The 24735-nt window shown below is 41.0% G+C and overlaps 1 protein-coding gene across 5 annotated transcripts in view; it reads left to right on the top strand.

Annotated features, from left to right (window-relative positions):
- The first annotated feature begins 220 nt into the window (after positions 1 to 220).
- The window catches only part of ppp4r4 (protein phosphatase 4, regulatory subunit 4), a 127789-nt gene continuing 103274 nt past the window's right edge, over positions 221 to 24735 (top strand). For 2 of the 5 annotated variants that reach the window (XM_036985226.2, XM_036985225.2), the window contains exons 1-2: positions 221 to 2124; positions 4079 to 4152. In XM_036985226.2, the coding sequence (XP_036841121.1) occupies positions 2020 to 2124; positions 4079 to 4152 (179 nt within the window). In that variant the 5' untranslated portion in view covers positions 221 to 2019. Of the gene's footprint in view, positions 3462 to 4078; positions 4153 to 24735 lie in introns of all 5 variants that reach the window. The other 3 variants (XM_090243095.1, XM_036985228.2, XR_016497715.1) reach the window with 2 other exon arrangements.

The raw sequence follows: 24735 nt of genomic DNA, 5'->3' as shown, positions 1-24735 counted from the left end.
CATACTACAGTAAGACAGACGTAGTCAATATAACTATGTGTTCAGCACTTTTGAAATGTACAGCGACAGAATGCACAACACGGGCTGCTGTTATAGGGACCCCATCTGCCCTGAATGACGGGTCGCCACTGCTCATTACTAAGCACTTCCCCCACAAAACACATTGTGGGTGCTCCTCGTTATTTCTCAAAGTGTGTATGAAACCAAGAGAGAGAAACTCATCTCTGTATTTGCGTTTCATGACGATTGAGCTCAGTCAGAACTTGTGGCTATCTTGAGTCCATTTGGTGACAGCGGTGAGTGATGGCGAATGGGAATGATAAATCAGTGGCTGACAGCGATTCATCTGCTGCTGAACGACAGCGCTGCAGCGTGTGGGTCGCGGAGGGATCTTCAAGAAAACTGCAAAAAAATAAGATCTGGTAAACCGCGAAGCACACGGGCATCTCCCACTTGCGCAGCTGCCAAATTTAGCAGAGACCGCTGCTAAACATAGAGCGCACTGAACAATGAGTGCAGTTGCACTTGGTCAAATCAATTCCAGTAATTAGATAATTATACATTTACTCTGACAAGTGGCGACCCACCATTAACAGGTATGCGACCCATTTTGGATCGTGACCCAGTTACTTTAAGAAAGGCTGATCCAGACCCAAAACGTAAAAGCAGGTAACTGCATTTTCACATTGACGCACAGATGACGCTAAAGGCCGACCAGAGGCTTTGCTGAAATTGTATTATATCAGGGTTTTTTCAGCGCAAGAAAGTATACAAGTGGGGCAATTTTCACGCTTCAATACCAAATCGAACTATTTTCAATTTTTTATAGCTAGTACTGGACTAGAATTTGATGATAGGTGCATTACGTTCTTTCAGCCAGGCACTGTAGCATGTCGTCGCCATGGAAACCTCTTTAGTCGCTGCAGTGCGTTTCCGTGGTGTAAACAGTATGTGCGTGTGCGTGGATTATGTTGAACATTACAGGGCCGAGAGAGAGATTTTCAAGGTGTCTGGCAAATGAACACGTAAACTATAACATTGTGTTTTTGTTAGCTTGGAGTAGAGATATATTTTTCTGTTGTTGATAGTAATGTTTTTAGCACAGCGAAAAGGGCATAATCTGCTACTCACTTCAGTTAAACTCCAACCTGGCTAGCTAGCTACAGTATTAACGTTTTCGCTAGCTAACGTTACGTTTGTAGGCTAACTTGAATATTGATAGGTAGCAACTGTGGGTAGATGGATTTCAAAGCTTAGCTTTGGTAGTTATGTTGTTGTGAGATAGCTAGCTAACGTTAGCTATTTTGGCAAACTATTTTTCGGTTTACATGTAGAGTTTTGCTTTGGCTAAGTCTGTCTCAGCTGTTTATTAGTCAGCAGCAATGAATCACTTTAATCCATCGAAAGGGACTTCATCATTATGTGACTTGGAACAGGTCGAAACTACTCTAATATAGGAAGTGAACTTGGAAACATTACTTCTGCTATGAAGTACTGTAGCTAGCTAGTTATTTCAAGATAATACACGACGTCTCTAAGTGCACCAGGGAACATTAGCAAGCTCGTAGGTCGTGTTATTCTAAAAAGCTAGCTAGGTAGCCAAACCAAACCAGTTGACGATGAGAGCTTTTCGTGGGAATTGAGTGCATCACTGTTTGCGATAGTAGGTGACAAGGTGGGATATTAGGTGACATCTCACCTTGTGAGATTTAAGCGTAACTACAGCATTTTTTTCATTATTTAAACATAGATAGAAAGCTATCAAATCAGAGAGGGAGATGATCATGCTTTTCGGATGTGCTTGGAACTAACGTTACTCAGCATCATCATCTATCACCACTGCTACCCATCAAGTTCCAAGGCAGTAACGTTAGCTAACATCAAATAAGCTTTCTCGTGGGTGGATCAGCTTTCCCCAAATCAAAGAATTCATCTTACACATTCACAGTTTGGAGCCATGACCATGACAAGGCTTTAACACTTGCGACAGCTGTTCCAAAAAGGAGACTAAAAACACAGATGTTCGTCAGCAAAATGACTTTGAACCAGTCCAGCCTGTTTGGTCAGGTAGACGATCTGCAAGACTTAACATTCATCGAAAGACCTATACGCAGGAGTCTAAAGGTATTTGACAAGAAAGTGCATAGCTAACGTTATGTTTGAAATATTGATCTTCTACTAATTGTTCACTATATTCCGCGTGATGTTTTGTATGCCTTTTTCTCAGAAAATTGTCTTTGTAGAAATGTAATTTAAATAATTTCATACATCACTAAAAACAGGATTATAGGCTGTGATTAGATATTCTGATATCAAAGCCTAGGTTTGTTAATGTTACGAATAGCCTATATGTATATGAAAATGTATATGTAGCTATGTTGACAATGCTTATTGTCACCTTCATCTGTCATTTGTATTTTCCTTTTCTTTTTAGTTATGGTTCTGCTTTATTACAGCAGAACATAGGCACCTGCCTACACTTAGCCATTATCATGACTTAGCCTATATCATAACTTTTAGTTCCTCGCACAAATAGTCAATGGAACATGCTATCGCACTGTAGCCTGGCGACACGGCAGCGACAGTTATCATTTCAGCATCAGTGTAGGCTACCCCTGTGAAAACGCACGAACCAAAACCGCGTTCAAAACAACTGGGAACTCGGAAATCGCCGACTGCCGACGTCAATGCGTTCAAGACAATTGGGAACTCGGGGGGGAAAAAGCTCCGACTGGGAAAATCGTTTTGAACGGTTATCCTACTTGGAATTTCAAGTCAGGAACTCTGGCCGCTTTCTAGAGGTCCGACTTTCCGACCTGAAGATCACTGACTTTATGATTTGACCTAGTTTTTTTCACAAGGTCCCAGTTGTCTTGAATGGTGCTTTCCGAATTCCCAGTTGCTTTGAATGCAGCAGAAATCACTACAAGAACCGACTATGTAATGGGGTTGCCCACACGTTTGCTTTCTCCTGTGACGCAGCTTCTGTCAGCTGTTTGCATCACTGGCTCTCTTTCTCCCCCTCACTTGCCCGCTCCTCCACTGCGGACAGTATCTGCAGAACAGTCAAGGATTTCCTCTCCATCAAAAATAGTCACCCTCCTCTATGCTGTAGTTCAGGGGTTGGCAAGAGGCTGCCCGCAAGCATTTTTATTTTATTTTAAATTCTCCCTGCTGTAGTTTGTGGATCCTCTTGGTGCAAATGTGATATTAAAACATGGACAACCTTAGGGAATGCATAAAGGGTTAGAGTCCCATCTTTCTCCTCTTCCTCTCTTTAAATACTTGTTAGACTGACAGTGAGGTAGTGAGGAAAGGGTTAGTCTACTTTAACTATCTTATTCTGTATGCATGGCTGCTGCTTCAGAGGTGGGCGTGTGTTTTCTGTGCTCCGCTTTCTTTTTTTCTGTGTCGAGGAGGATCCAGAGTGAGGCGGCTCAGATAATGAGAGAAGCTTCAACGTAAGAGACTACGCACACACACACCCACACTCCCCCTGGTCCCCCACGCACACTCTCCCACGCAAGCAAACAGGGACAGAGAGAAATAACTGCAGTCAGTCTGTCGTGCCTCACTGCAACCCCCTTACTAATGACTTGCAGAGTCAATTTAGAACCGTGATCAGAATCCTGTCCAGCCCTCACCACATCAACCCAGAATTTGCCCCACTCCTCCCCCACTCAAGTCTGGGTAAACAGGTCATTACTAGTGCAATAGGATGCCCAGTCACAGTGGTAGAGCCAGTGAAGCGACAGACGGAGACAGAATGTAGTTAACCTTCCCTCCCACACACACACACATTCACATAATGGAGTCCCTTTGCACACAATGGTTGAATCAACATTGTTTCCACGTAATTTCAATGAAATTACATTGAACCAATGTGGAATAAAGGTTGAATTGACGTTCGTGCCTAGTGGGAGAGCATCCTCATAAGTTACTTAGTTATCAATTTGAGCGGCAGCACAGTGGTTTTGTAGATGGCGATGTGTCCTTTATAAAGTTGTCCAATGTCTGTTTTTATTTGGCTTGAACTGATTAATCTCTCATTATCTTCTGTCTACTGTTCTACTTTCAGACTGCTGAAGAGATAGAGAAGCTGACCGTGGACGAGGATTTGAATGACATTGAGCGGGCGGTCTACCTCCTCAGGTAAAGGGGAATGGAGGGCTATTGTAAGAGACCACAGTCATTTTTAATCACAGTCTCTAGACCCTTATGAAAATGTTTTGAAATGATTGAATAGGTGTAGCCGAAGTAATGCGGTCAGAGGGCAAGGTGGAGCTATTATCTGATGTCTGCAATAAACATTAGCTCAGGGGTTTCGTTCAATTTAGCTTCCGACTAACCGACCATCATTAACCGGTCAAATGTTTACCAAGCAGTAAAATGACAATACCAACAGAAAATACTCTGCAGGTGTACAAAGAACGGACATTTTTCATTAAGAGTTTCATCAAAACAAATCAAATCAAATCTATTTATATAGCCCTTCGTACATCAGCTGATATCTCAAAGTGCTGTACAGAAACCCAGCCTAAAACCCCAAACAGCAAGCAATGCAGGTGTAGAAGTACGGTGGCTAGGAAAAACTCCCTAGGAAGGCCAAAACCTAGGAAGAAACCTAGAGAGGTTATGTGGGGTGGCCAGTCCTCTTCTGGCTGTGCCGGGTGGAGATTATAACAGAACATGGCCAAGATGTTCAAATGTTCATAAATGACCAGCATGGTCGAATAATAATAAGGCAGAACAGTTGAAACTGGAGCAGCAGCACGGTCAGGTGGACTGGGGACAGCAAGGAGTCATCATGTCAGGTAGTCCTGGGGCATGGTCCTAGGGCTCAGGTTCTCCGAGAGAGAGAAAGAAAGAGAGAAGGAGAGAATTAGAGAACGCACACTTAGATTCACACAGGACACCGAATAGGACAGGAAAGTACTCCAGATATAACAAACTGACCCTAGCCCCCCGACACATAAACTACTGCAGCATAAATACTGGAGGCTGAGACAGGAGGGGTCAGGAGACACTGTGGCCCCATCCGAGGACACCCCCGGACAGGGCCAAACAGGAAGGATATAACCCCACCCACTTTGCCAAAGCACAGCCCCCACACCACTAGAGGGATATCTTCAACCACCAACTTACCATCCTGAGACAAGGCTGAGTATAACCGGGAACCGGCCAGGCAGAGACAGCAAGGGCGGTTCGTTGCTCCAGAGCCATTCCGTTCACCTTCCCACTCCTGGGCCAGACTACACTCAATCATATGACCCACTGAAGAGATGAGTCTTCAGTAGAGACTTAAAGGTTGAGACCGAGTTTGCGTCTCTGACATGGGTAGGCAGACCGTTCCATAAAAATGGAGCTCTATAGGAGAAAGCCCTGCCTCCAGCTGTTTGCTTAGAAATTCAAGGGACAATTAGGAGGCCTGCGTCTTGTGACCGTAGCGTACGTGTAGGTATGTACGGCAGGACCAAATCAGAGAGATAGGTAGGAGCAAGCCCATGTAATGCTTTGTAGGTTAGCAGTAAAACCTTGAAATCAGCCCTTGCTTTGACAGGAAGCCAGTGTAGAGAGGCTAGCACTGGAGTAATATGATCAAATTTTTTGGTTCTAGTCAGGATTCTAGCAGCCGTATTTAGCACTAACTGAAGTTTATTTAGTGCTTTATCCGGGTAGCCGCAAAGTAGAGCATTGCAGTAGTCTAACCTAGAAGTGACAAAAGCATGGATTAATTTTTCTGCATCATTTTTGGACAGAAAGTTTCTGATTTTTGCAATGTTACGTAGATGGAAAAAAGCTGTCCTTGAAATGGTCTTGATATGTTCTTCAAAAGAGAGATCAGGGTCCAGAGTAACGCCAAGGTCCTTCACAGTTTTATTTGAGACGACTGTACAACCATTAAGATTAATTGTCAGATTCAACAGAAGATCTCTTTGTTTCTTGGGACCTAGAAGAAGCATCTCTGTTTTGTCCGAGTTTAAAAGTAGAACGTTTGCAGCCATCCACTTCCTTATGTCTGAAACACATGCTTCTAGCAAGGGCAATTTTGGGGCTTCACCATGTTTCATTGAAATGTACAGCTGTGTGTCATCCGCATAGCAGTGAAAGTTAACATTATGTTTTCGAATAACATCCCCAAGAGGTAAAATATATAGTGAAAACAATAGTGGTCCTAAAACGGAACCTTGAGGAACACCGAAATTTACAGTTGATTTGTCAGAGGACAAACCATTCACAGAGACAAACTGATATCTTTCCGACAGATAAGATCTAAACCAGGCCAGAACTTGTCCGTGTAGACCAATTTGGGTTTCCAATCTCTCCAAAAGAATGTGGTGATCGATGGTATCAAAAGCAGCACTAAGGTCTAGGAGCACGAGGACAGATGCAGAGCCTCGGTCCGATGCCATTAAAATGTAATTTACCACCTTCACAAGTGCCGTCTCAGTGCTATGATGGGGTCTAAAACTAGACTGAAGCATTTTGTATACATTGTTTGTCTTCAGGAAGGCAGTGAGTTGTTGCGCAACAGCCTTTTCTAACATTTTTGAGAGGAATGGAAGATTCGATATAGGCCGATTTTAGTTTTTTATATTTTCTGGGTCAAGGTTTGGCTTTTTCAAGAGAGGCTTTATTACTGCCACTTTTAGTGAGTTTGGTACACATCCGGTGGATAGAGAGCCGTTTATTATGTTCAACATAGGAGGGCCAAGCACAGGAAGCAGCTCTTTCAGTAGTTTAGTTGGAATAGGGTCCAGTATGCAGCTTGAAGGTTTAGAGGCCATGATTATTTTCATCATTGTGTCAAGAGATATAGTACTAAAACACTTGAGCGTCTCTCTTGATCCTAGGTCCTGGCAGAGTTGTGCAGACTCAGGACAACTGAGCTTTGAAGGAATACGCAGATTTAAGGAGGAATCCGTCATTTGCTTTCTAATAATCATAATATTTTCCTCAAAGAAGTTCATGAATTTATCACTGCTAAAGTGAAAGTCATCCTCTTGGGGAATGCTGCTTTTTAGTTAGCTTTGCGACAGTATCAAAAAGGAATTTCGGATTGTTCTTATTTTCCTCAATTAAGTTAGAAAAATAGGATGATCGAGCAGCAGTAAGGGCTGTTCGGTACTGCACAGTACTGTCTTTCCAAGCTAGTCGGAAGACTTCCAATTTGGTGTGGCGCCATTTCCGTTCCAATTTTCTGGAAGCTTGCTTCAGTGCTCGGGTATTTTCTGTGTACCAGGGAGCTAGTTTCTTATGAGAAATGTTTTTAGTTTTTAGGGGTGCAACTGCATCTAGGGTATTGCGCAAGGTTAAATTGAGTTCCTCAGTTAGGTGGTTAACTGATTTTTGTCCTCTGGCGTCCTTGGGTAGACAGAGGGAATCTGGAAGGACATCAAGGAATCTTTGTGTTGTCTGTGAATTTATAGAACGACTTTTGATGATCCTTGGTTGGGGTCTGAGCAGATTATTTGTTGCAATTGCAAACGTAATAAAATGGTGGTCCGATAGTCCAGGATTATGAGGAAAAACATTAAGATAATTTATTCCATGGGACAAAACTAGGTCCAGCGTATGACTGTGACAGTGAGTGGGTCCAGAGACATGTTGGACAAAACCCACTGAGTCGATGATGGCTCCGAAAGCCTTTTGGAGTGGGTCTGTGGACTTTTCCATGTGAATATTAAAGTCACCAAAGATTAGAATATTATCTGCTATGACTACAAGGTCCGATAGGAATTCAGGGAACTCAGTGAGGAAAGCTGTATATGGCCCAGGAGGCCTGTAAACAGTAGCTATAAAAAGTGATTGAGTAGGCTGCATAGATTTCATGACTAGAAGCTCAAAAATTTCAATTTTTGTAAATTGAATTTTGCTATCGTAAATGTTAGCAACACCTACGCCTTTGCGGAATGCACGGGGGATATGGTCACTAGTGTAGCCAGGAGGTGAGGCCTCATTTAACACAGTAAATTCATCAGGCTTAAGCCATGTTTCAGTCAGGCCAATCACATGAAGATTATGATCAGTGATTAGTTCATTGACTATAATTGCCTTTGAAGTAAGGGATCTAACATTAAGTAGCCCTATTTTGAGATGTGAGGTATCATGATCTCTTTCAATAATGACAGGAATGGAGGTGGTCTTTATCCTAGTGAGATTGCTAAGGCGAACACCGCCATGTTTAGTTTTGCCCAACCTAGGTCGAGGCACAGACACGGTCTCAATGGTGATAGCTGAGCTGACTACACTGACTGTGCTAGTGGCAGACTCCACTATGCTGGGAGGCTGGCTAACAGCCTGCTGCCTGGCCTGCACCCTATTTCATTGTGGAGCTAGAGGAGTTAGAGCCCTGTAACTACAGCAAGCCTATTGCCTTAGTCAAAAGGCTATAGCCTATATATGAACATGCAACTGCTGTAAACATTTGCCAAAATGCAATTTGTGTGAAATCACAGTTGTAAACAGTAGGGTTGGGGGGGTATCCAGATTTTCATATCGTCATACAGTCCTTGTCTCATCCCAGGATTTACAGTATTACTGGCTTAGTACACAAGGGGGAGCCCATTGGTCGTCTATTACCAGAATGCTAACAAAATTAGCACAAGTAATAGTGAATTTCCACGGACAGGGCAAATCAAAAGATAACTCATCCAAAGGGCTTTGACTTTTCAAATGCTGCAGAAAGTTAACACATTAGGATGCCACTTCACTTTATTAATTCAGCCACTTACTTAGATAACTAGCAAGTTTAAATTAGAGGTCGTGTTAACGCAGAATTCTTCGATTTTGACGCAGGGAAAAAATATAAAACGCCTAAGAAATATCTTGCTGCTTTTTGTTAACGCAGATTTAAAATGCTTCTTATTGTAATTTCTGCTCGGCATCAGAGAAATGTTGTGCTTCAGTTGCACTTCTCCACTCAGATGAGAATTTACAAATGGGCATTCTATCAAGACCACTCTGACTTTTCTCCTGTACTTTTCTTGGTGTAGCCAGTCTACTTTTCTCCGTAAAATGCAAAATTAAGTTCAAGCGAAACATTAGGAAATGTAGCTGGCTACATTCTTTCTATGATAAATATTAGAAATTTGATAGCCATGCATCGTCTTTGCAAAAAATACCTTGCTTTTTCATTGTAAGATTTCTAGCGTTGCACTTCTGTTGTCATCTGATGAAAATGAAGCTATTTTTTTGCTGAATTTGTTGCATTAATGTGTGCATGTCCCTGGTCACTCTATTGATGCAAAAAAACACGGTTCACTTTCAATATAAAATGTGACGCCTGTCAATACACAGCTGGACTCACCTTCTCCCACTTTCTCCTGTTGTGCTATTTACAAACAAACAATTGGCTCAACTGTTCTGGGGAACTATGGTAAGCTTCATAATGTGACAGGTGAAATGAAGAACACTATCAGCTTTATCTCTTAACGTATTGCACAAGTTGACTGCAGGTATTTACTGTAATAGGAGCCACAAATATGAAAATTTATTGAAGAAATTCAAATAAATAGTTTCAATGGTATTGAAATACGATCCTGTGGCTATTGCCAAATAAATTACTTGTATCATGCACAAGTAGATGTCCTAAACGACTTGCCAAAACTATAGTTTGTTAACAAGAAATGTGTGAAGTGGTTGAAAAACAAGTTTTAATGACTCCAACCTAAGTGTATGTAAACTTCCAACTTCAACTGTAATGGAAAACACTGCTGTAGCTAATGAACATGGGAAAATCCCTGTCTGGACATCTAGGCTTCAAGTTGCCAAATGAAAATGGACTGGACATCTTGGCTACAACTTAGTTGCCAAATGAGTCGCATGGAGAAGTCTTATTTGTTTGGAAAATGTGGGAGTTTACAAACCATTGAACATTGTCTGTCATTACATATTGTGTGTCGAGGGGTCCATCTCTGCCACTGCAGACCCAACATTCAAATCTGCATTCTCCTAACATAACAACACACTTGAGTCAACTGTGGAAAGTTCTGGAGCAAGAAGCTAGCTTGTCGCTTCTTGAGTTCTCAGGGAATGTGTGGAGATCACTGTGCGATTCTAAGTTAGCCGTCTGCTAGGCCTGCATGTGTCCCCTTCTAATGACCTTGATTTATTTGGAGCTCTGAGTAAGACATTGCATTTATAGGGGATCAAGCATTAAAGCTGTGAGAAATCCTATTGTATTTGTTGGCGTTGGTTATTATTATTGTTCATCCGTAAGGGGAAATTCAATGGTAAGGTCAATCTGAGCATGAAAAAACGAAATAGCTAATTTCCTAATTAAACTACTTTCATATTTAATTGAATGTGTGTATTTTGAAGTACAGACTAATGTCGGCCTTTATATTTTCCAAATGTTGTGTTATTGTTAATACAAGGTAGTAGGATACAAAGTCTCAGAGTAAGGTTTTTCAGTCAACCATATTTAATAGCTTTTGGCAATGGCTCACAGAACTTGTTTTGGTACTTAACCTGTCCTCCTGTGTTTCTGACGAAGTCAGAAGGTTAATGAAACAATATCAAACACATTTTAGTCCATTGAGTGCTAGTATAGAATTTTACAATCTAGTAAAGATAGAACGCTCATTTGGACAGGCGGTGTCACATCCTTAACATTTTTGAAAAAGGTTATTGTAGATGCATTTAGAGTATGAATGTATTCAAATTTTATATGCAAAGCTAACTTTCATCAAGGGCTGAGGGGATGTGTAATTGGTTGCCTTTCTATCTTTGTCAGTACTCCTTCTAAGTGTAACGGATGTGACTGTTACATACGCTTCATAAAATGATTATGGACTCACTAGTCAGCATCACTGCATAACGCGATCATAATAACATGTTCATGCACTTCCTACTGCTTCCGAAGTGTGTTTGTTAGATTAAGATAGTAAGCTATCTGTGTGAGTGATCCGTTACAGGTGTACGCACGTTCTCTTATGAACTGCAATGATGCGTTGTTCTGCTAACCGGAGCATTACATGTGATCACATCACATGTGATCACATCACATGGCATAATAAAGGTCTTAAATTCATAAACATAATTAAGGTCTTAAAAACTTTCACCGGTCATGCTGAGTTTGTTTACTTCCTGAGTAAGCACGGGTACCCCCCAGTGACAATATTGTTCAGTGTCTGTGTGGCACTTGAGAAATGCAGCTGTCAAGCCTGAGGTGATTTACGATCTGACAAGAAATTGACAAAAGTGCGAACCCTGTGCCATTGGTAGGTTATAAAACTTTTTTTTACCCTTTCACATAATTACAATGAAAAATAGTTTAACCCTTCATAGGAAAGACATTAACATAATGAAGTATGTCAAGATATAGTAGATATGAATGAGGAATAAGTGCAGCTAGCTCAAATATGGAAATTAAAGTATTTAAAAAAAAATTAAGTATCAATTTGATGTATTTAATACCATTCCACTTATTCCGTTCCTGTGGAGTATATACTGTACAGTGCATTCGGAAAGTATTCAGACCCCTTCCCTCTTTCCACATTTTGTTACGTTACAACCTTATTCTAAAATAGATTAAAACAAGAATACATCCTCATCAATCTACACACAATACTCCATAATGACAAAGCAAAACAGGTTTTTAGAAATGTTTGCAAATGTATAATAAAAAAAACAACAGATGCCTTATTTACATAAGTTTTCAAAACCTTTTGTCATGAGACTCGATATTGAGCTCAGGTGCATCCTGTTTCTATTGATCATCCTTGACATGTTGATTGGAGTCCACCAGTGGTAAATTCAATTGATTGGACATGCTTGGAAAGGCACATGCTTGTATATATTTGTGACTTGTTTCAGGAAACTAGGTGTATGTCGCATGTTTTTTGGCAGAAATGCCTTCTGGAACATTCCACTAACGGTCCCCAAACATAGCTGCTGCTCACTCCGTCTGCTCGAAAATGGATAAATGTCTAAAAGTAAGGCCCGCGTCCATAGAGACACATAACAGCTTTACTGGTAGTACTGCTACTACCAGGGGTACTACACATGCACCTGTTGATGACACGGGTTGTTCTGCTTCCACGAGCTCATCCACGGTTAGCATCAGTAATTAATTCTACATTTGTTGTTATCCTAGCCTACATGGACACTGACAGTTGTGAATCTGATGCAGCCGAAAAGCTACTGCCCCCTTACCCGGGAAAGCACCGAACTACATTGATTTGGGGTTCACTTATATTGGGAGTAGTGCCTTTCATCAGCCACAGTACATATGTTCATATGTGCAAAAGTACTATCTCACAACTCAATGAAACCTTCCCTCTTGCGCAGACATTTAAAAACGAAACATGACCATTTAGAAAAATAAGCCACTGGAGTTTTTTGAGTGAGAATAAAGACAGTTTTCGAGTAGTAAGACATGTATAAAAGCAACAGATACCATTAATGAGAAGGGGCTAGAAGCGTCTTATATGGTGAGCTCCCGAGTGGCGAGGACAGGCAAGCCCCATACTATTGTGGAGGACTTAATTCTTTATGCGCCGCGGATATAGCTGGGACAATGCTGGGGGAAAAGGCAAAAAGAAACTATACAGACAATGCCTTCATCAAACAAGACTGTTTCACGACTTATCAGTGATATGGCAGGAGATGTTTTGAAGCAATTACTCCTTTGCATACAAGCCAGTGAATTATATGCGTTACAGCTGGTTGAGTCAACAGACGTGGCGGGCCTGGCACAGCTCCTGGTATATGTCCGTTATGTTTATGGGGGGTCAGTTAAGGAAAACATCCTCTTCTGCAAAACACTGGAAACCAGGACAACATGAGGATATTTGTAAAGTACTGGACTTTGGTGGTCAAGATGTGTTTGTATCTGCACTGATGGTGCAAAGCCATGACAGGGAGACATAGTGGAGTGGTAACGTGAGTGCAAGCAGTTTCTCCCGATGGCACTTTGGTACACTGCAGCATCCACGAGAGGCTCTTGCTGCCAAGGGAATGCCTGACAATTTGAAAGACGTTTTGGACACAATAGTAAATATGGTTAACTTTGTTAAAGCAAGGCCCATGAGCTCTTGTGTATTTTCTGCACTATCTAATGATATGGGCAGCGACCATGTAACGCTTTTATAACATACAGAAGTGCACTGGTTATCAAGGGGCAAAGTATTGACACGTTTTTTTGAATTGAGAGACTAGCTTAAAGTTTTCTTTACTGACCATCATTTTCACTTGTCTGACCGCTTGCATGATGACGATTTTCTCATACGACTTCCTATCTGGGTGATGTTTTTCCTCGCCTGAATGATCTGAATCTAGGATTACAGGTACTCTCCGCAACTATATTCAATGTGCGGGACAAAATTGAGGCTATGATTAAGAAGTTGGAGCTTTTTTCTGCCTGCAATAACAAAGACAACACACAGGTCTTTCCATCATTATATTATTTTTTTGTGTGCAAATGAACTCAAGCTTACGGACAATGTCAAATGTGATATAGCGAAGCACCTGAGTGAGCTGGGTGCACAATTATTCAGGTACTATCCTGAAACGGATGACACAAAAAAATTGATTTGTGATCCCTTTCATGCCCTGCCTCCAGTCCACTTACCGATATCTGAACAAGAGAGCCTCATCGAAATTGCAACAAGTGGTTCTGTGAAAATTGAATTTAATCAGATTTCTGGATAGGGCTGCTCTCAGAGTTTCTTTCCTTGGCAAATCGTGCTGTTAAGACACTGATACCCTTCGCAACCACGTACACTACTGTTCAAAAGTTTGGGGTCACTTAGAAATGTCCTTGTTTTTTTGTCCATATTTTATCCATTAAAATAACATCAAATTGATGAGAAATACAGTGGAGACATTGTTAATGTGTTAAATGACTATTGTAGCTGGAAATGGCTGAATTTTTATGGGATATCTACATAGGCGTACAGAGACCCATTATCAGCAACCATCACTCCTGTGTTCCAATGGCACGTTGTGTTAGCTAATCCAAGTTTAGCATTTAAAAGGCTAATTGATCATTAGGAAACCCTTTTGCAATTATGTTAACACTGCTGAAAACATTTGTTCTGATTTAAAGAAGCAATAAAACTGGCCTTCTTTAGACTAGTTGAGTATCTGGAGCATCAGCATTTGTGGGGTAGTTTACAGGCTCAAAATGGCCAGAAACAAAGACCTTTCTTCTGAAACTCGTCTATGCTTGTTCTGAGAAATGAAGGCTATTCCATGTGAGAAATTGCCAAGAAACTGAATAGCTCCTACAACGCTGTGTACTACTCCCTTCACAGAACAGAGCAAACGGGCTTAACCAGAATAGAAAGAGGAGTGGGAGGCCCCGGTGCACAACTGAGCAAGAGGACTAGAGTATCTAGTTTGAGAAACAGATTCCTCACAAGTCCTCAACTGGCAGCTTCATTAAATAGTACCCGCAAAGCAGCTGTTTGAACTTGTTATCAGTATAAAAGACACCTGTCCACAACCTCAAACAGTCACACTCCAAACTCCACTATGGCCAAGACCAAAGAGCTGTCAAAGGACACCAGAAACAAAATTGTAGACCTGCACCAGGCTGGGAAGACTGAATCTGCAATAGGTAAGCAGCTTGGTTTGAAGAAATCAACTGTGGGAGCAATTATTAGGAAATGGAAGACATACAAGACCACTGATAATCTCCCTCGATCTAGTGCTCCACGCAAGCTCTCTCCCCGTGGGGTCAAAATTATCACAAGAACGGTGAGCAAAAATCCCAGAACCACACGGGGGGACCTAGTGAATGACCTGTAGAGAGCTGGGACCAAAGTAACAAAGCCTACCATCAGCAAGGGCATTGAATATGAAACGTGGCTGGGTCTTTCAGCATGACAATGATCCCAAACACACCGCCCGGGCAACGAAGGAGTGGCTTCGTAAGAAGCATTTCAAGGTCCTGGAGTGGCCTAGCCAGTCTCCAGATCTCAACCCCATAGAAAATCTTTGGAGGGAGTTGAAAGTCCGTGTTGCCCAGCAACAGCCCCAAAACATCACTGCTCTAGAGGAGATCCGCATGGAGGAATGGGCCAAAATACCAGCAACAGTGTGTGAAAACCTTGTGAAGACTTACAGAAAATGTTTGACCTCTGTCATTGCCAACAAAGGGTATATAACAAAGTATTGAGAAACTTTTGTTATTGACCAAATACTTATTTTCCACCATATTTTGCAAATAAATTCATTACAAATTCTACAATGTGATTTTTCTGGATTTTTTTTTCTTCTCATTTTGTCTGTCATAGTTGAAGTGTACCTATGATGAACATTATAGGCCTCTCATCTTTTTAAGTGGGAGAACTTGCACAATTGGTGGCTGACTAAATACTTTTTTTGCCCCACTGTATATACTTTGGATGTTGCTTACTTTCATCTTCTCCCTGTTTACAAATATCTTGGCATCTAGATATGAGTTAGTTAAGAAGCTGAGAAAAAAATGCTACTTCTATATCAATAGGTCATACCTCTCACTAAATAGTAGAAAGTAGATCAATTAGTCGACGTTCCTACCGTTCTTAAACTATGGCGACATCGTCAATATGAATACAGCTGCCACTTCATTAAAGCTGTTGGGATGCAGTTTATCCTAGCGCACTGTGCTTTATTACGGATGACAGGTTTACTACACGTCACTACATTCTCTAACAGAAAGTTGGTTATCCCTCTTTGATGTCACGTAGGTCGATACATTACTCTCTTTTAATTTAGAAAGCTATTTAACAAAAACTCGCTGTGCCTAACATCCCCTTTAGACGTGCGAGCTACCATACCTGGTCGCCAGGGATGGCTAACTCTAGGAATTCATTCGGGCTCTGCAGAGTTAGGTAAAACAACATTCTTTAGTTTTTTTGCATCTTATTTGTGGAATGATCTCAAATTCTGTATGTCCCTTCACTAAGCTCCGCCCCCCATGATTAGTGTTGCAACCTCGTTCAACGTTTTCCCGGGAAGCCCAATTCCCCATTCAACTACTGGCTAAAACCCTCACAATGATCTCAAACTGTTTTCTAATAGACAATTAAATTTAACACAGACTAACCTTTGCTTATCAGGAAACTCTTTTGGTATGTTGTGGTGGACTGTCATTACAATTGCTTCACGGGAACCTGGTAAAATTGTTTTTATTGTAACTAATCATTGAATGACTCTGAATTCACTGTCAATATGCAGTCAAGGGTTAGGGTTAGCTATAACCACTAACCAGCTGAGCTAGCAAACAATGTAACAAAAATATAATTTCCGTTTAGAACAAATACTCTATCAATACGCTCTGCATTTCAGGAATCACATTAGTACTCCTGGTTCACTGTTAAATTATTTAGCTCTCATGCTAGAAATGGTTGGAGATCCCTGTATTAGTGCCTCTAGGACAATTCAGACTGCTGATTCAATACCTTTTTACGAAAGAATGTGTTTTTTTCTTCATCTTTTTTTTGTTGTAATTCTGTTGCATTTTGTATAGTTTGTGTATCTTTGTTACAGGGCTAATTTGTAAAATAAACCTTAGTCTCAACATGACTCCCTGTCACAATAAAGGTTAAATAAATAAAATACCCATGAGATTGTAAGGCGTAGCAGTATGCAACCTTGCATGATGTTAAAGGGCCATGGGCCACACCTCCTTATACAATGGCATGCCAATTGGCTACATGGTGGCGCTATAACATATGATTAAGCTTGGAAAGCTCACGCCCCTTTCCCCTTGAAACGTAGAGTCAAGGAATTCAGTACATACTGTAGGTCCCTCTCCTCACAAGGAACAAAATTGCCTCAAAGACCCATAAGGGCTGCCATAATGGACACACAACACATAAAATGCTACTCTTCTGGCTCCAAATGACTAATCTACACAAAACTTGATATATAACATCTATGGACCAAGGTCTCTACTCAAAATTGTACAGGCTACTATGTAAAACATGGCCCCTATTGACAAACGAACATTCACATGGGCCTGGTTTGACAAGTAAAATCAGACACGGTTATTCGTATTGTAGCCTTGGCTTCCAGGCCTCGCTCACGTTGTTAACGAGAGCCTGGGGCATATTGGAAAAGTAAGTATGAGTGGAGTGCTGATTGCCAGCAGCCACTGGCTGATTGGCTGTGAGTAGACATTGATAAAAAAAAAAAACACCCCTCCCCTTCCTCTTCGGAAGCGCAAAATATCAAAAGTAAGCTAATTTACAATGCTAGCATTGCTAGTATAATATATACAGTGCATTCGGAAAGTATTCATACCCCTTCCCTTTTTCCACATTTAGTTACTTTTACAGCCTTATTCTAAAATAGATTAAATAAATGTTTTTCCTCATCAATCTACACACAATACCCCACAAAGTGAAAAACGAAACAAATGACTTATTTACGTAAGTATTCAGACCTTTTGCTATGAGACTATAAATGTAACTCCGGTGCATCCTGCGTCCATTGATCATCCTTGATGTTTCTACAACTTGATTGGAGTCACCCTGGGGTAAATTCAATTGATTGGACATGATTTGGAAAGGCACACACCTGTCTATATAAGGTCCCAAAGTTGACAGTGCGTGTCGGAGCAAAAACCAAGCCATGAGGTCGAAAGAATTGTCCGTAGAGCTCCGAGACAGAATTTTGTCGAATGCACAGATCTGGGGAAGAGTACTAAAACATCTCTGCAGCATTGAAGGTCCCCAAGAACACAGTGGCCTCCATCATTCTTAAATGGAAGAAGTTTGGAACCTTCAAGACTTTTCCGAGAGCTGGCTGCCCGGCCAAACTGAGCAATCGGGGGAGAAGGGCCTTGGTCAGGGAGGTGACCAAGAACGCGATGGTCTCTCTGAGAGAGCTCCAGAGTTCCTCTGTGGAGATGGGAGAACCTTCTAGAAGGACAACCATCTCAGCAATACTCCACCAATCAGGCCTTTATGGTAGAGTAAAAGCCACATGACAGCCTGCTTGTAGTTTGCCAAAAGGCACCTAACGGACTGTCAGACCATAAGAAACAATATTCTCTGGTCTGATGAAACCAAGATTGAACTCTTTGTCCTGATTGCCAGGCGTCACATCTGGAGGAAACGCACCATCCCTACAGTGAAGCATGGTGGTGACAGCATCATGCTGTGTGGGGATGTTTTTCAGAGGCAGGGACTGGGTGACTAGTCAGGATCGAGGCAAAGATGAATGGAGCAAAGTACAGAGAGATCCTTGATGAAAACCTGCTCCAGAGCGCTTACGACCTCCGACTAGGGCAAAGGCTCACCTTCTAACAGGACAACGACCCTAAGTACACAGCCAAGACAATGCAGGAGTGGCTTCGGGACAAGCCTCAATGTCCTTGAGTGGCCCAGTCAGAGCCCGGACTTGAACCCAATCAAACATCTCTGGAGAGACCTGAAAATAGCTGTGCAGCAACACTTCCCATCCAACCCGTTAGAGTTTGAGAGTATCTGCAGAGAAGAATGGGAGAAACTCCCCAAATACAGGTGTGCCAAGCTTGTCGCGTCATACCCAAGAAGATTCGTCTCTTTCCGTCTTCTCTTCGCCACCTCGGCAATGTCCCGCGGGGCCATTCATATTGCATTCTGGGAGTGATGGCGTTTGATTGATCTCAAATTGTGAGGAGTCACCTGTTCCTCGCCTTGACTTGTCTTCTTCCTGTCTAGACCCATCACTCAAAAGAACAAGATCCTGGTCAAGCTGTGGCCACACTGTTGCTAGTATGTAATGGATGTTTTTAGGTCCATCAAAGTTTTATGGGCTGGGCTCTAATTACAGGAGCGATAGAGTTAAGGTTTGATCATATTCCCCAACGAGTCATCCCAACATCCTATCATCCAGTCCATTTGTCTAACAATTAACTCCCCATACCATTCACAGTTAAAGGGAGGGAGATACTGTGCTTACTTTCATCAGTTTGCGAGCAGGGTAATTTAAGGCTATTAGGTGGCTAGTTTATTGTACATATAAGCAAAGGAGCAAAGTCCCTGTCCCCAAAACCACGTGCTGCTCCTAGGCACAAGTGTAGATCTGAAAGGATTGAATAAGTATAAGCAATATGGGGAAAATTCGACCTAGTCTAAGTTGCGGCTACAACCAAAATGTTTATACTTGTCCAGTTCTTTCAGATATCCATGAAGTATTAGGTGTGGTTTCTGGAGCCTGCATTGGACATTTATTAATAATTTAGTTGATATTTCCTGTTCAAGAGAGATTAGATGCGGTGAGAAAGAAACAGATTGTGTTGTATCTCTCATCTATGTTTCATGAAGACAAGAGTGGGTAGACATGTTAACTATGAGTTATGAAACTAGAAGCCTGACCTTAAGCTTACTACGGTATTTATGAGTGTCTATTGACTCTACCTGGATTGGACATTGTCTAAACAAAGTTAAACTGTGGCTAGAAAGCACCTAGGGTAAGTATTTAATCTTGTTTTTATACCCTATGAAAGTGATGTGTCAATTTTAGTTCCATAGTCCCAGTTTTGTTTGCTCCGAATGGGCTTCAAATTTGCATCGTCAAATTAATTAAAACACAGTCATTTTAAGATATACAGTGCCTTCAAAAAGTATTCACACCTCTTGACTTTTTTCACATGATGTTGTGTTACAAAGTGAGATTAAAATGGATTTAATTGTCATTTCTTGTCAACGATCTTCTCAAAATACTCTACTGTCAAAGTGGAAGTAAAATTGTAAAAATATATGGGGGAAAAAAACCACCAATATCTTATTTGATAAGTATTCAACCCCCTGAGTCAATACATATTAGAATCAATCACATTTGGCAGCAATTACAGATGTGAGTCGGTCTTGGTAAGTCTCTAAGAGCTTTCCACACCTGGATTGTTTCAACATTTGCCCATTATTCTTTAAAAAAAATATTAATTCATGCCATAGATTTTTCAAGCAGAAAGGCCCCAACTGCTAATAAAGACTCGGTGCACTACTTTTGTGAAAATATTTAAACTAAATGTATTTGAGTGTTTACCCGCATTTGTAACTTGAGTCTGATAATGTTCTGTACAAAACAGTTAATCTAATAATATTTGCGGAATATAAAAATACTTGTTACGTTTTATTTATTTGCACCAAAGAAAACAACTGATAGACAACAATACAGATAAAATGATCTAAAAACGTTGTGCAGGTGTGGTTGGAAGCCCAAGGGCTCATATGAGCACCGTCATAGGATGCCAGCTTTCCAACAAGTCAGTTCGTCAAGTTTCTGTCCTGCTAGAAATGCCCCGGTCAACTGTAAGTGCTGTTATTGTGAAGTGGAAACCATTTGTAACACTCACTACCGAGTTCCATACTGCCTCTGAAAGCAACGTCAGCACAAAAAACTGTTAGTCGGTAGCTTCATGACATGGGTTTCCATGGCCGAGCAGCCACACACAAGCCTAAGATCATCATGCACAATGCCAAGCGTTGGCTGGAGCGGTGTAAAGGTCACCGCCATTGGACTCTGGTGCATTGGAAACGTGTTCTCTGGAGTGATGAATCATGCTTCACCATCTGGCAGTCCGACAGACAAATCTGGGTTTGACGGATGCCAGGAGAATGCAACCTGCCTGAATGCATAGTGCCAACTGTAAAGTTTGGTGGAGAAGGAATAATGGTCTGGGGCTGTTTTTCATGTTTCGTGCTAGGCCCCTTGGTTCCAGTGAAGGGAAATCTTAATGCTACAGCATACAATGACATCCTTGGCGATTCTGTGCTTCGAACTTTGTGGCAACAGTTTGGGGAAGGCCTTTTTCTAGATGACCAGCCTGTGTACCATACAGTAATGTACAGGATGGTAAATGTAAAAGTGTTTGTTTTCCATGTTATTTGCTCAAGAAAAACATTTGTAGATGTTTTGCATCTTAGCCTATAACTTTGCACCTTTTGATTTAAAAGTTTGAGGACAGGATTTAGTTTTTTCTGGATTCCATTAGAATGACAATTGCAGAGAAAGGGAAAGGTCAACATCTCTTACAATTCCAACTATTGAATCCTGTTCTTAATTTTCAATTAACTTTTTTGCCAAAGCGGAGATGCTACATTTTTTAAAATTTAAAATAGATTTTTTTGGCTTGTGCTACAGATGTCTATCGGTCTGATATTAATTTTGGCATTCATGGGTAAGATGTCTATTTCACAGGTGGTCAGGGCTCCACAGTGCAAGCATTTCACTCGCATTTGAAAATACAAATATAAGTTGAGTATGAGTGCATTTATCGCAACATAAAAGGTGCAGTAGCTGTTTTCAAAGTGTTTGTCATTTTGTTTCATAACTGGTAGCTAATCACACAAAGAACTACGAATCCAATAATACCCGACCTTGCGCACAACAACACTGTCTGGTGGGGGAGCTGTGAGCACTGTGGTTGAAGTAAGATACATTTTACAGCGCTGCACACAGGCATAAAAGTTGGTCTAATTTACTTGAAAGTCCGCTAAAGTGAGACTTTGTTCTTCTGTTTCTTGACAATTTATATACATTGTTTTGTTCACTACTAGGTTATTTTTCAATGTTTGAGTTTGCTTCAACTATTAGCGAAGACACATTGTTTACTAGTCAGATGATCTATCTCACAGGGACACTCACTGTTGACTCAGCAGCTCGAGTGCCCTTGTTGCCATGGTAACCTCCCACCCTTAAAAAGCTGAACATTTTTGATGAAATAACATTGAGCAGTATACCACATCACTTCTAGTAAAACATACATTATTAAGCATGCTGATCTTTTTTTGTGTGTGTGTGTAATTGTCTGGTAAAAAATTTGAGTGGCTGCTAGATTTTAAAATCTAAAATAAAAAATCATAAATATATATATAATACTGGTGCTTGCGGTAGTGCACTTTTTACCGGCATGCATGTTTGGCCGAATTGCGTCAAGATTGGAAGAAAGTGGGACTGCTTTGTGAGGATGCAGCAGGCAGACCTGGCGCTTCAGTCAAATGCGGGGCTCACTTTGTCCCAAACAACTACGATGGCGATCAACAGTGGAAGAGTGGATTCACCAAGCCGAGGCTAAAAAAACGGTCCTGTGTCCACAGTCAATGTAGGCTCCAAGTCCACTGACACCACCAGTGTTACTACAGCATGACAGCGGGCGGCTTTGGTGATGGAGGTGAATTGGGTATGTAGAAACTAAAGCGCCCAAAGAGTTTTAACATGTTATGTTGCTAGTAGATGATAAAAAAACAAAGATTGTCAGCAATCTAAGTGCAAGCGAATTGGCCCACTCACATGGATCAAGCGTGGTGTTTGTGAATGGAATAACCTAGCTAGCTAGCAAGCAAGCAAGTTACAACAACTCCATCAACAAAATACTGCACATTTTCCAGAAATAAATGGTAAAATACCAATCGGGTTAATGTCATTGTTTATTTCAAGGTACACTACATGACTTGTCGAACATCTCATTCCAAAATCATAGCCATTAATATGGAGTTGGGTCCCCCCTTAGCTGATATAACAACCTCCACTCTTCTGGGAAAGCTTTCCACTAGATGTTGGAACATTGCTGCGGGGACTTGCTTCCATTCAGCCACGAGCATTAGTGAGGTCGGTACTGATGTTGGGCAATTAGGCCTGGCTTGCAGTTGGCGTTCCAATTCATCCCAAAGGTGTTTGATGGGGTTGAGGTCAGGGCTCTGTACAGGCCAGTCAAGTTCTTCTACACTGATCTCGACAAACCATTTCTGTATTGACCTCGCTTTTTGCACAGGGGCATTGTCATGCTAAAACAGGAAAGGCCCTTCCCCAAACTGTTGCCACAAAGTTGGAAGCACAGAATCGTCTAGAATGTAATTTTATGCTATATAGCTAAGATTTCCCTTCACTAGATCTAAGGGGTCTAGCCTGAACCATGAGAAACAGCCATAGGACCATTATTCCTCATCCACCAAACTTTACAGTTGCCACTATGCATTGGGCAGGTGACGTTCCACTGAGGCTCCTAATGATGAGTTATTTTTGTTGTTGTGGCCCCAACACCCATCCTAGTAGCACATCCCTGATCTATACTGATTGAAGTGGATTTAACAGGGAGTAACAGGGATCATAACTTTCACCTGGTCAGTCTATGTCATGGAAAGAGCAGGTGTTCTTAATGTTTTATGTACTCCGTGTATTAAAATATTGAATGACTTTGACATATGACATTTTTATATTACACTAATCTCCCTATAGTGGACAATGTGTTACTAAATAACACAAGCTTACATTTTCACCACATAACATTTTGTGGAATTACACATCTTTTTATTTTATTTTTTCCCTCCGATTGGGTATATTATTAGAAAAGTGTATTGTCATCACGCTGACACTAAAGCGATTGCTTAAATCAGATTTATATATTTCATTTGGGAACCATTTTCAAACTCAAATGGCACAGGCAATTTGCAACTTTCTCTGTATAGAAGTCGCTGGCCACAAGCTAATACACACATTTTACTGTCAAGCTATTACTCAAACGAAAGGCAACTCCTGTAAATATTTAGAGGGATTATTCATTTAAATTATCCAATTAAAAAAGTGTTGCGTTTCCTATTTCGTATTGGCCATCTACTGTAAATATTTGCCCATATCGAGACGAGTTGATAAAAGCCTACCACAGGTTCTCATCTAACGACAGTTAAATGTAGCATACCCAAGTTTGTTTAGGTTTGTCTTTTAGAAGAGCACAAATGGTACTTGTCACCGCAGTTATTGTCCCAGTTCCATTGATTTCAGTACTATATCGACGTGAGTGATTAATTTGCACTGTCTATTACAGTCTGGAGTTGACTGCTTGGTAAATGTTGGTGCATAAGCAGTTAAGGTACTAATTTAGCAAAATACAAGTAATCTGAACACAAGTGTGACACGTGTGTGTGTGGAGAGTAGTTTTTATGTCTTGGTCTTCAACATATCATTACTTATTTCAGTATATTGACTATGAATTTGGACATTTTAAAACCTGTGTTTTGACATTCGGCTATAATTCAAAAAAACATGACAACAGTAAGCAGCAGCAATATTTTGTATTTTTTTGTGAGGTATTTTATTAGGGTCCCCATTAGCTGTTGCGAAAGCAGAAGCTACTCTTTCTGGGATTCACACAAAACATGAAACATGACATAATACAAAACATTAATAGACCAGAACAGTTGGAAGTACAGAACTACATCCATTTATAAACAGCATACATATCCTGCATATCAATACAATCGCACAAATATCTAGGTCAAATAGGGAGAAGCGTTGTGCCGGTGTAGCTTTATCTGTTCTTTTAAACTAGGTTTGCTGTTCATTTTAACTGTATGAGATGGAAGGGATTCCATACAATAATGGCTCTATTTAATACTGTACATTTTCTTGAATTTGTTCTGGATCTGGGGACTGTGAAAAGACCACTGTTGGCATGTCTGGTGTGTGTCAGCGGTATGTAAGATGACTATGCAAACAATTAGTAATTTTCAATGCATTAATGTCTCTTATAAATAATAAGTGATGCAGTCAGTGTCTCCTCAACTTTTAGCCAAGAGAAACTGGTAATCATAGTATTTATATTAGTCCTCTGATTACAATGAAGAGCAAGATGTGCCGCTCTGTTCTGAGTCAGCTGCAGCTTAACTAGGTCTTTCTTTGCATCAATTGACCACCTGACTGGACAATAATCAAGATAAGATCAAACTAGAGTCTGCAGGACTTGCTTTTTGGAGTGTGGTGTCAAAAAAGCAGAGCATCTCTTAATTGTGGACAGACCTCTCCCATCTTTACGAC

Source organism: Oncorhynchus mykiss, chromosome 8 (genome assembly GCF_057628025.1).
Source record: "Oncorhynchus mykiss isolate SJ-2025 chromosome 8, ASM5762802v1, whole genome shotgun sequence".
In the NCBI taxonomy this organism is placed as follows: domain Eukaryota; kingdom Metazoa; phylum Chordata; class Actinopteri; order Salmoniformes; family Salmonidae; genus Oncorhynchus; species Oncorhynchus mykiss.
Note: the sequence above shows the minus strand (reverse complement) of the source record. Positions and strands in the feature narration are given on the sequence as shown.